Source organism: Heptranchias perlo, chromosome 5 (genome assembly GCF_035084215.1).
Source record: "Heptranchias perlo isolate sHepPer1 chromosome 5, sHepPer1.hap1, whole genome shotgun sequence".
NCBI classification, from domain to species: Eukaryota; Metazoa; Chordata; class Chondrichthyes; order Hexanchiformes; family Hexanchidae; genus Heptranchias; species Heptranchias perlo.
Genome location: NC_090329.1, coordinates 99,018,942 through 99,032,246, shown reverse-complemented (window position 1 = coordinate 99,032,246; position 13,305 = coordinate 99,018,942). Strand labels below are relative to the sequence as shown.

The following is a 13,305-nucleotide window of genomic DNA, read 5'->3' as shown; positions in this document are numbered from 1 at the left end:
TACTTAAAACAGCAAAAAAAACTCAGCTAATGAGCACAAAAAGTAGGGACAGATAATCCATTGAATAATTTAAAACAGCTCCAGCTGAGGGAGGAAATGTTTTAATAACAAGATGCAGTTTTGTGCATCAACTGATAAGGGTTCAATACAGAAGGATGAATGTAAATGGGTCATTGTATAATCTGTGGCAATCTCATTATAAGGGTAAATCTTGGCACTCCCATCAGGGAGCCTAGCCAACCAAGAGCACAAAGTTGGAAAATTATCTCTTATGTGTCAAGTTCTTTTTCCCTCTTCTCGTGAAACCATTAATATCCTGCCCTATGGCCGCCCAAGTGGCCATTCTTCATGCATACGCCAGGACAATGAGTGTTGGCAGGCTATTCAATCATGGACGGTATCACAGTCAAGTTCAATTCTGTCCTCACCCGACATACATACACCCTTTAAAGGAAGAGTCTTTAAATAGTGAACAGGAACAAGAACCTGGCCAATTTCCCTTCCTAATTAGCACATCTACACCAACCCAGGTGAGATCTATCAACCCAGCATAGACCGGAAATCAAACCTGGGGCCTTCCTGGACTCTAACTCAGATACTCATTGCTTAACCAGCGACACTAGTTCTCAGATACCCAAATCCCCTTGTCACCTACCTCCGAGCCTAATTGAGCTGAACCCTAAGATCATGACCAAATGTGCTATCCCAACTCTTAAGCATGTGTGGCTAAGTTTCACTGACTTAACAAGTTTATCCAGTGAGTTACTGAGTTATATAGACCAGTTTCTAGGCTCAATCAGTGGTTTGCGTTCAGTTAACTACACTCGGCAAAGGAAGCTGTGGAAGCATTTGATTTAATCTCAGTGCCGTTGAGTTTGGGGGGAGGGAGGAAATCATCCAGGGTTCGAGCTCTTAAATGCTACCCAGTGACTCCTGCCTGAAGTGCACATGCAACCATCAGGTGAGCTCAGGATTGGGCTCAGTTGTCATGCTCCCTGCGGTGGAATAGTATGCCGATACTCGCTTCCAAAACTGGCATATGAGGAATGGTCACCAGGGTAAAAGAATGGTGCCCGTGGAACCATTCAACATCTTCAGGGCAGCAGAAGAGGAAGAGAGAAAACTGTAGGAAAACAAACGCGGGAAATTTTTGATGGTTTTGTAAATTTGCACCATCTCATTTTTACATTACCATAGAAACATAGAAAATAAGAGGAGTAGGCCATTCGGCCCTTCGAGCCTGCTCCGTGATTCAATATGATCATGGTTGATCCTCTATCTCAATACCATATTCCTGCTTTCTCCCCATACCCCTTGATGCCTTTTGTGTCTAGAAATCTATCTAGCTCCTTCTTAAATATATTCAGTGACTTGGCCTCCACAGCCTACTGTGGTAGAGAATTCCACAGGTTCACCACCCTCTGAGTGAAGAAATTTCTCCTCATCTCAGTCCTAAATGTCCTACCCCGTATCCTGAGACTGTGACCCCTCGTTCTGGACCCTCCAGCCAGGGGAAACATCCTCCCTGCATCCAGTCTGTCTAGCCCTATCAGAATTTATATATTTCGAGAGATCCCCTCTCATTCTTCTAAACTCGAGTGAACACAGGCCAAGTCGACCCAATCTCTCCTCATATGACAGTCCTGCCATCCCAGGGATCAGTCTGGTGAACCTTCACTGCACTCCCTCTATGGCAAGTATATCCTTTCTTAGGTAAGGAGACCAAAACTGCACACAATACTCCAGGTGTGGTCTCACCAAGGCACTGTATAACTGCAGTAAGACATCCTTGCTCCTGTACTCAAATCCTTTTGCAATGAAGGCCAACATACAATTTGCCTTCCTAACTGCTTGCTGCACCTGCATGTTTGCTTTCAATGACTGGTGTACAAGGACACTCAGGTCCCTTTGTACATCAACATTTCCCAATCTATCACCATTTAAATAATACTCTGCCTTTCTGTTTTTCCTTCCGAAGTGGATAATTTCACATTTATCCACATTATACTGCATCTGCCATGTATTTGCCCACTCACTCAACTTGTCTAAATCGCCTTGAAGCCTCTTTGCATCCTCCTCACAGCTCACGATCTCACCTAGTTTTGTGTCATCAGCAAACTTGGAAATATTATATTTGGTTCCCTCATCCAAATCATTGATATATATTGTGAATAGCTGGGGCCCAAGCACTGATCCCTGCGGTACCCCACTAGTCACTGCCTGCCACCCCTAGAAAGACCCATTTATTCCTACTCTCTGTTTCCTGTCTGTTAACCAATTTTCAATCCATGCCAGTATATTACCACCAATCCCATGTGCTTTAATTTTGCACACTAACCTCTTATGTGGGACTTTATCAAAGGCCTTCTGAAAATCCAAATAAACCACATCCACTGGTTCTCCCTTATCTATTCTACCAGTTACATCCTCAAAAAACTCCAGTAGGTTTGTCAAACATGATTTCCCTTTCATAAATCCATGTTGACTTTGTCTAATCCCGTTGATATTTTCCAAGAGTCCTGTTATCACATCCTTTATAACAGACTCAAGCATTTTCCCTACTACTGATGTTAGGCTAACTGGTCTGTAGTTCCCTGTTTTCTTTCTCCCTCCTTTTTTAAATAGTGGGGTTATATTTGCCACCCTCCAATCTGCAGGAATTATCTGCCATAATCTACAGAATTTTGGAAGATGACAACTAATGCATCCATTATTTCCATGGCTACCTCTTTTAGTACTCTGGGATGCAGATTATCAGGCCCTGGGGATTTATCCGCTTTCAGTCCCATTAATTTCTCCAGCGTTTTTTTTACTAATAGTAATTTCCTTTAATTCCTCCTTCTCACTAAATCCTTAGTTCCCTAGCATTTCTGGGAAGTCATTTGTGTCCTCTTCCGTGAAGACAGAACCAAAGTATTTGTTTAATTGCTCTGCCATTTCCTTGTTCCCCATTATAAATTCTCCCCTTTCTGACCTTAAGGGACCTACATTTGTCTTCACTAATCTTTTTCTTTTTTCATACTTGTAGAAGCTTTTACAGACCGCTTTTATGTTCCTTGCAAGTTTATTCTCATACTCTATTTTTCCCCTCTTAATCAATCTCTTGGTCCTTAAATGTTAGCCATTGCCTATCCACCGTCATGCCTATTTAATGAAGCTTCCCAATGATACTCCAACTTTAGCTGGAACGAAGCATGTTCAAATAGATTATAACACTGCTATGAGGACTTATCCTGATCACTGACTAGACTATTTCTAGAATTCAAATAAGCAATTTGAAAGGTCCTTTATATTCATTTATTATTGATATTCATTATACATATATATAATGAAGTACCACATAACAGACTTATTCGGAAAATAGAAGCACATGGGATTACAGGGACGGTGGGAACTTGGGTACGTAATTGGCTCAGGGATAGGAGGCAGAGAGTAGTGGTGAACAGATAATTTTCTGACTGGAGGGAAGTATGCAGTGGGGTCCCCTAGGGATCAGTATTAGGAACATTGCTTTTCTTGTTATATATAAACGACCTGGACTTGGGTACAGGGAGTACAATTTCAAAGTTTGCGGATGGTACAAAACTTAGCAACGTAAGTGAATAGTGAGGAGGATAGTAGCAGACTTCAGGAGGACATAGACAGACTGGTAAAATGAGCAGACACATGGCAGAGACAATTTAATCATAGAATCTTACAGCACAGAAGGAGGCCATTCGGCCCGTTGTGCCTGTGCCAGCTCTTTGAAAGAGCTGTCCAATTTGATCCACACCCCAGTTTTTCCCCATAACTGCAAATTAGTCCTCTTCAAGTACATGTTCACTTGCTTTCTGAAAGTTCCTATGGAATCTGCTTCCACCACCCTTTCAGGTAGTGGGTTCCAGAACTTAACAACCCTCTGGGTGAAAAAAATTCTCCTCGTTTCCCCTCTAGTTCTTTTGCCAATTATTTTAAATCTGTGACCTCTGGTTACCCACCCACTTGCCAGAGGAATCAGTTTCTCCCTACTTGCTCTATCAAAACCCCTCATTGTTTTGAATACCTCTATTAGGTCTCCCCTTAACCTTCTCTGATCTAAGGAGCACAATCCCAACTTCTCCCATCTCTCCACATAACTGAAGTCCCTCAACCCTGGAATCATCCTGGTAAACCTCCTCTGTACTCTCTCCAAGGCCTTGACATCCTTCCTGAAGTGTGATGCCCAGAGTTGTACACAATACTCCAGCTGAGGCCTAACCAGTGCTTTGTAAAGGTTTAGCATTCAATGCCCATATTTACAAAGCCAATGCGGATAAGTGTGAAGTGATGCACTTTGGGAGGAACAATATGGAGAGGCAGTATAATCCAAATAGTATTATCTTGAGGGGGGTGCAAGAGCAGAGGGACCAGGGGGTGCATATTCACAAATCTTTAAAGGTGGCAGGCAAGTTGATAAGGCAGTTAAAAAAGCATATGGGATAGTTGGCTTTGTAAATAAGGGCACTGAATACAAAAACAAGGGAGTCATGCTAAACCTTTAGGAACTTTCAAAAGGCAATTGGACATGTACTTGAAGAGGACTAATTTGCAGGGTTATGGGGAAAAAGCTGGGGTGTGGGACTAAATTGGACAGCTCTTTGAAAGAGCCAACACAGGCACGATGGGCTGAATGGCCTCCTTCAGTGCTGTAAGATTCTATATATAATCCACTTAGATTTACCAGAGCACCTTTTACAATAAATCTAAGTGGATTAAAAAGCTGTTATGTATTTTTGGTACACAAGATGCACCCTATTTTTTTTTTTAAAGAGGTACAACTTATTGACAATGTGCCCACCTTAACGAGAAACAAAAGGGCATGTTTCAAATTTAATAGAATTTAGTAATAATTCCAAGATTTGCTGAAAAGAAACCAGCTGCATCAATGATATTAAGTCCTACAATGCAGTCAGCACTGTGGAGACAGCAAGAGCTGACAGGAGAGCAAAACTACAAGGGCAGGAGAATGAATGAGAAATCCAGTTCATGCAAACTGAGAGATCAGCTAGCACAATGAGAAACTGAGATACTGAGCACACTAACGAGCAGGCAGGAGGTGTTGATATGATTGACAAGAGGAACAACAGGGAATAAATTAGGGGGCTGTGCAGATATAACAGGGTCTGGGGCACAACAAAGATGATTAACAAGTGTCAGAAAGGAGAAAGACAGATAACAGAGATAAGGACTGTGCAAATGTACTCTTATTCTTTATTTGGGCCATGTTTATCTTTTAAATTAAGTTTTCTTACAGGAGTTCTCAATGTTAACTTATTAGCATTCTGGAACAACAGCAGGGTCCGACAACAACAACTTGAATTTATGTAGTGACTTTAACATAAAAAATGTCCCAAAGTACTTCACAGATGGGCACTGGAAATGGACAGTGAGCCAGGTGGAGAAAGGAGGTGTGGTGGAAGAGTTGCTGCAGGGTCAGAAGGGCAGGTGATTTGCATGAGACTGGCAGGCACACTTGCCACTACAGGCATATCTCTAGCACCTGACTGCCCCACGTAGCCAGAAAATCCAGTGCCTGTCCACCTTTGGAGAAGGGCTTGCCTAGGGTCCCCACCCGCAAATCCCATGGAGTATCGCCTTGGCATCCTGTACAGCCAGACTTCGGGGCTCGGGACCATTTCCTTACTCCCCACCCCCCGAGGCCTGTGTCCACTTCCACCCATTTGAAGACCATGATACATTATCTCAGTCAACATAACGGCCTTCAGTTTTGTCCCGGGTCCTGGCTGAGCCAGAGAAGCAGGATCTCCAGTCTAGAGAACTTCTGCCCACCCACCACCTCCACCGCTCAACCCCTTGATGTCACTGGCCTTAGAAGTGGTAGGCAGAGGTTCCTCCTTTCACAAGACCACCTGGAATATCCCAGAAAGTGCAGGGATCCAGCAAAGTGAGTCCTATATGTTTTGAAAAGGTTTTAAAACGTGGAGAGAGGAGGAGGGGTTTAGATAGAGAGTTTTAGAGAGCAGAATCAATGCAGCAGAAGGCTCTACCATCAATGTTGGGGCAAAGTGATAGGGAAGATAAATAAAGTCAGAATCAGGGGAATTGAGCATTCGGAAGGTCTGCAGGATCTTGGAGAGGGAGGGTGGGTTTAGACCATGAAGGGATTTGTAGCCAAGGATGAGGATTTTAAAGTTAATTTTTGGGGGACGGGAAGCCAGTGAAGGTCAATGAGGACGGGGGCAGGTGGGATGATGGACAACTGAGATTTAGTGCGGAAGTGGACACGAGTGGCCGAGTTTTGGACAAGTTTGGTCTAATGAAGGTCTAATGACCATGGAAGGTCACAAAGAAGGATGTTGAAATGGTCGAGGCTGGAAGCGACAAAGGTGTGTGTAAGAGTTTCAGAGGTGGAGAAGCTGAGGTAGGGGCAGAGAAGGGTGATGTTGCCAAAGTGGAAGTAAGCAGTCTTAAGGGTGGATGAGATATATGGTTTAAAACTCAGCTCAGGATTGGACCAAGATTGGGAATGTCTAGATTAGACAGAGTGGCCAATGAGGACTGGAATCTGTTGGAAGGGAGCAGAGTTTGTGACAAGGGCCAAAGACAATGGCTTCAGTCTTCCTGATGTTGAACTCTAGTAAGTTGTGTATCATCAGGATTTACTGTCAGACTAGCAGTCTGACAGCATGAGGCAGTTGAGGAAAGCAGTGGAGAGATGGAGTTGGGCGTTATCAGCCTACATGTGGAAGATAACACCATACTTACGGATGATCTTATCAAGAGGTATCATTATAAGATTCATAACCATCCAGTTCAAATGGTAGGATAAACATACACAATCCTCTCTAGAGAAAGCTCACTAACATATACATGTATGTGTGTGAGTATGAAGTGGGGGGGGGGGGCGATTTGAGGGGGTGCAAGGGTTCTGCTTTTGCCTTTCTCCATTACATTTTGTAACTTTTCCCTCACCTCTCTGACAGATTAATAGAACCACTGGACTGACATTGGGGACTTGGCTTCAATCAGAGAGAAAGCTGTCGCAGGGTCTAGGAGAAAACAAGACGACAAAAGACTTGATGGAGGAAAAGCATGTGATCCACATGTGGGGAAGGAAGAAATTAGATAAAACATGCCCTGTGGTTTCAGGCAATTATTTTCTTTCTCCATTTTCTCCATATCTGATTGTGCTGAATCTTTCTGGGATTTCAAAACCTCATCAAAATGGCTAGTCCTTATATGTGAGCCTAAGTGAGCGTTAGCAGTTTATTCAACTGCCTGAAGCATCAGAGTCAAATCCAACCCTATTCTCACCCAATGTTCACACAAGGGCACAATGCAGCAGGGGACAGACAGCAGTTAGGAGCTGAAACTGGCTAATTCCTTTTCTCTCCGTAGTCCATGGACATTGAGGCTAATGTTAACGGTCCAACTACTGTCCCAACTGACATCAGTTAACTCAGCACGGACATTGGATTAAATCTTCCCCACCTATATTTTACCTGCAAGAGTCATCCGGTATTACTGTTCTTTTAATCGTTAATGATTAAAAAAATCACTACAATTAAAAATTGCCATGACAGAAGAGTAACTGAAGAGTTAAAACAGCATTCAGTGTAACAAAGGGATGACACTCACTGCTGCTGCAGTATCACCACCTACATCAAAAGCCAACAGAATGATTTACTGCACCTGCTAATGCCATGTGTGAAAAGAAAGGTCATTATTCATACATGGGTAATTAAGTCAAATTATAGATTTACAAAAAAAATTACTGCTACCAAAGTGGGTGCTGTGATATTTTACTCTCCATTAAATAGATATCGGAGGCTGCAGCTTTGTCCTTTATGGTGTTTCGATTACCCTTCTAGGAGTTCTATGACAGATTTTGGAAGCACATAAAGAAATGATTTAGTTACAGTGCCAGAAAACATAAAAAACCAAATGATTACTTTTGCCTTAAATAATCCTTTAATTTCTTTATAGCTTTGTTATTTAAGAACATGAGTTGCACCAAAGTACATTCAGTTTGTGCTCCTGTAGTGATGAACAAAACCGATTGCTGTAGTGATTCATATTTTCCTCAGCTGCACAATAAACTCAATTTAAAGTTGTAATATTAAATTTGGAAGATAGCAAGGAAACAGAATTAAAAACAATTTTGATGTAAAATGATATGATATTTAGGCGGACATATGGAATATGATTATTGAGTACTCACTTAACACGGGCATTGTCAAATAATACAGGATAATTGATTTCCATTTCAAAGCACTAACATAACAAAATCCAATTTTTAAACAAAGCAAGGGAGTGAAATATCATCTCAATAGGCATAATCCTATCAGTCCCATAAATCTAAGCTGTAAAACATTTCACTACTTTGGTTCTATTTCTGTTTTGTGAAAAAAGTACCATGTTAGCATTGAGTTCTCATTGCAAAATTGAAATCAGCAATTCAGACAGAGCTAAATACTTGGAATAACACTGCTGATAAATCACATCAAGAGAATGTTAAAATAGATAAGCCAAGTGCTCCCTTTGTGGCTCAGTGAGTACATGCACTGCCCGTGTGGTACTGAGCCGTACGGACCAAAATATTTTTGGTGCACACATAAGTGTTACTTTTTTCCCTACAATTTTCTCCTCGATCCTAAAGGTGCTTCCACTTGTTGGGACGCAGTTCCATGGCTTGGCAGCCATAAGGCACCTCGCCCAAATGTAAATTCTCCATACGTGAGCCCAGACAATGATTGGCAGCAGGCTATTCGACCGTGGAGGGTATCATAGCCCAGTCTTGGTCTCACACAATGTCTGCTGATGCAAACTTTCTGGGGGCAGTCGCTGGATAGCAGTCAGGAGCAGGAAACTTGGTAAATTTATTCGCTCTCTAGATCGGAGCACTGAGGTCAACTGTATTGCCTAAGGCCAATTATATCTCCTGCTGAGACCAGCGAACTCAACACAAACTGGTATTCAAACTAAGGGTTCGATTTTATGTTAATGTGAAATTCTTGAAGGTTCAAGACATGGTCTGTGCTGAATTAGCTAAATTCAGCTGAAATGGAACTAGGGTTTAAAAAAAATTGAACAATTATATAGATAGATATATATAAGAGAGATATATATATATATATGCATACACACGCACAAACACACATATAAAAAGTGAGTAGACCCCGTCCATTCCACTACTTCGGCAAAGACTGAAGATAATTGTCTTCGGCGTTCCTGGTTTGTAGTGAGGATGGATAGGGGAGCAGAGCATAATCAGTTGGAGTTCCTGGTCCTGGACGGGCTTAGGAGTGGTCTATCAACAATCAATATTCAGGCTCACATATGAAGAATGCAACAAATCAGAGCAGGAAAAAAAGCAGACTACTAGCTCTTACTGTACAATAATGGACTCCCAAACCAGCATCTTGTGTTTAAATCACAGTCCTTATCTCATATTAAAAACTGCCCAGTTTGGCAACAGAACCGTAGAGGTTTGCAACACAGGGAGGGCTGCTGGCCCATCGTGTCAATAATTCTGCTATAGGTAGCACTTTGCTGGAGCGAGATGGGAACGATGGGAAACTGGAAGAACCGTTCTCATGATGTCAGACACTGCAAGGTTAAGACTGTCCTTAGCAGAAAAAGGTACGGAAACTTCTGGTTAAAAAAGCGTTTTAAAAATATTGTCACAAATGTCAAGAACTGAAACAATGGGCTAAATTTTAACCCGGAAGAACGGGTGGGTTGGGGGTGGGGGGCAGTAAGAATTTTGAAAATCTAAAACCCGATCCCAACCCGCCCACTTTCAGTTTTAATGGAGGCAGGATGAGGAGCAGGCGACAACCCGCTCTTAGGAGGCAGGTCGGTCACTGAACGCTTTGAAGGAGGCTGCAGACCTCCATATTTACAGCTTTTTTATTTCTAACCTCTGGGGGCCAGGATTCCCGAGCCTTCTTTTTCACGCCACATGAGAGGAGGCGAGAAGGCCCGAAACAGCAGGTAAGTGCCTTTATTGCACTTCTTGTGGGCCCAGAGTAGCAGGAGTGCTTCCTCCAAGCCCAACAAGCCTACTTGCAGCGACCCTCCCCCACGATGTCCGACCCACCATGATCTCCGATGAACCCCAAACCCCTGATTACCCCCACCTCCTTCATCTAAGACTTACCTTCTCAAATCCACTTCCCACCTCTTCTCCCATCGGACTGATGGCCAGCCAGTGGAAAACTGACAAACAAGAATAAAAGACCCCCTTACGTCAAAATCGTAAGGACTTCCAGGTTTCCCGTCAGGAAACTTCCACCCCCCCACCCCCAGCTCCACCGTCCTCCTGGCTCCGTGTTAAAATTTAGGCCATTATTCTTTCCGAAAAGCTTATTCATTCACCTTCACAAACGTTACTATAACGCTCATTTGTCCATGCTTTCCCTATTTTGTAATTTGAATACAATTGTTGATTTTGTTTTGATTTAAAGACAATTGATGAATGATACTCTTACATAACTCAACTTGTCCAAACAATGCTTTGCTCAAATTTTAATTTCAATTTTTTTCCCAACTAACAACCCACAGCTTAGTAAAATTTGTTGAAGTTAATACTCAATACCTCAACAGCTGTAGCTATAATGGTAATTAATATCAGTAGAAAAAAGTACTGGAGAAGCTATATTGATAGCTATTAATGTCAATAGTTATCCTCCGTTTACAACTTGTCAAATTGTTTAGCCTGGCCATTAATCATATTAAGGCTAGTATTAGATTAAAAGAAGAGGCCTGTAATGTTGCGAAGAAGAGTAGTAAGCCTGAAGATCGGGAGAGTTTTAGAAACCAGCAAAGGATGACCAAAAAAATTGATAAAAAGGGAGAAAATAGAATGAGAGAGTAAACTAGTAAGAAATATAATAAGGGATTGTAAGAGCTTCTACAAGTATGTAAAAAGGAAGAGAGTAGCAAAAGTAAACATTGGTCCCATAGAGGCTGAGACAGAAGAAATTATAATGGGAAATAAGGAAATGGCAGAGACGTTAAACAAACATTTTGTATCTGTCTTCACAGTAGAAGGCACAAAAAACATACCAGAAATAGTGAGGAACCAAGGGGCTAATGAGAATGAGGAACTTAAGTAATTAATATCAGTAGAGAAAAAGTACTGGAGAAACTAATGGGACTAAAAGTCGATAAATCCCCTGGACCTGATGGCCTACATCCTAGGGTTCTAAAACAGGTGGCTGCAGAGATAGTGGATGCATTGGTTGTGATCTTCCAAAATTCCCTAGATTCTAGAATGGTCCCAGTGGACTGGAAGGTGGTAAATGTAACTCCGCTATTCAAGAAAGGAGGGAGAGAAAACAGGGAACTACAGGCTGGTAGCCTGACATCAGTCGTCGGGAAAATGCTGGAATCCATCATTAAGGAAGTGGCAACAGGGCACTTAGAAAATTATAATATGATTAGGCAGAGTCAACACGATTTAATGAAAGGAAAATCGTGTTTGACAAATTTATTAAGAGTTTTTTGAGGATGTAATTAGCAGGGTAGATAAAGGGGAACCAGTGGATGTAGTATATTTGGATTTTCAAAAGGCATTCGATAAGGTGCCACACAAAAGGTTGTTATGCAAGATAAGGGCTCATGGGGTTGGGCGTAATATATTAGCATGAATAGAGGATTGGTTAACGGACAGAAAACAGAGAGTAGGGATAAATGGGTCATTTTCAGGTTGGCAGACTGTAACTAGTAGGGTGCCGCAAGGATCAGTGCTGGAGCCTCAGCTATTTACAATCTATATTAATGATGTAGATGAAGGGACCGAGTGTAATGTATCCAAGTTTGCTGACGATACAAAGCTAGGTGGGAAAGTAAGCTGTGAGGAGGACACAAAGAGTCCGCAAAGGAATACGGATAAGTTAGGTGAATGGGCAAAAAGGTGGCAGTTGGGGGGTATAATGTTGGGAAATGTGAGGTTATTCACTTTAGTAGGAATAGAAAAACAGAATATTTTGTAAATGGTGAGAAACTATTAAATGTGGGTGTTCAGAGAGATCTGGGTGTCCTCGTAAAAGAAACACAAGAAGTTAGTATGCAGGTACAGCAACAATCAGGAAGGCAAATGGCACGTTGGCCTTTATTGCAAGGGGGTTGGAGTACAAGAGTAAGGAAGTCTTACTACAATTGTACAGGGCTTTGGTGAGACCTCACCTGGAATGCTGTGTACAGTTTTGGTCTCCTTATCTAAGGAAGGATGTACTTGCCTTAGAGGCAAACAAAGGTTCACTAGATTGATTCTGGGATGAGAGGGTTGTCCTATGAGGAGAGATTTAGTAGAATGGGCCCATACTCTCTGGAGTTTAGAAGAATGAGAGGTGATCTCATTGAAACATACAAGATTCTGATGGGGCTTGACAGGGTGGATGCTGAGAGGTTGTTTCCCCTGGCTGGAGAGTCTAGAACTAGGGGGCATAGTCTCAGGATAAGGGGTTGGCCATTTAAGATTGAGATGAGGAGGAATTTCTTCACTCAGAGGGCTGTGAATCTTTGGAATTCTTTACCCCAGAGAGCTGTGGATGCTGTCGTTGAATATGTTCAAGGCTGAGATGGATAGATTTTTGGACTCTAGGGGAATCAAGGGAAATGGGGATCAGGTGGGAAAGTGGAATTGAGGTTGAAGATCAGCCATGATCTTACTGACAGGCGGAGCAGGCTCAAAGGGCCATATAGCCTACTCCTACTCCTACTTCTTATGACTCAAGGTAGGTTTGGATGAATTACTATAGTGTGTAACATTGAGAGAAAATTGTGTTCTTCACAGCACATTTTCTGTTGATTCTCTTGATGTTTGAAGGAAGGAAAGAAAGGAAGGAAGGAAAACAAAAAAGGAAACAAAGTATAGGAGGAAGAAAATGAGAAAGTAAAGAAAAGGAAGGAAGGAAAAGAGGAAGAAAATTAGGAAGGAAACAAGGTAGAAAGGAAAGGAAGAAAGAAAAGACAGAAGAAAGAAAAGAAAGGGAGGAAGGAAAAAAGGAAGTACTTTATTAGTACAGCAATTAAGAGTTAAACTAGATTAGGTGCTCAAGTCTCAGGAGTGGCCTTGAACCTACAACCTTTTGACTCAGAGGCGAGAGTGCTACTTTTGAACCAAGGCTGAGTAGATTAAAAGTAAAGTCTAAGAAGGAGCCGTACAACAAATCAAGACTAGTACTACAGAAGAAAATGAGGAGAAATGACAAAATGTAGAAAAAAAGCTCAGGGAGATTTAAAAGGGCTGAGATAGAACATGAAACAAATCTTGGCAGTCAACATAAACAGAAATAGCAAATGCTTTTCTGAGCACAT

General features: G+C 42.0%; 1 protein-coding gene across 3 annotated transcripts in view; it reads right to left on the bottom strand.

The window, feature by feature from the left end:
• The window catches only part of ube3d (ubiquitin protein ligase E3D), a 228,799-nt gene that overhangs the window by 45,478 nt on the left and 170,016 nt on the right, over positions 1 to 13,305 (bottom strand). The window contains exon 10 of one of the 3 annotated variants that reach the window (XM_067984912.1): positions 10,142 to 10,200. The exons of the other annotated variants lie outside the window; for them this stretch is intronic. Within the exon in view, the coding sequence (XP_067841013.1) occupies positions 10,142 to 10,200 (59 nt within the window). The remainder of the gene's footprint in view (positions 1 to 10,141; positions 10,201 to 13,305) is intronic. 3 annotated transcript variants of the gene reach the window in all.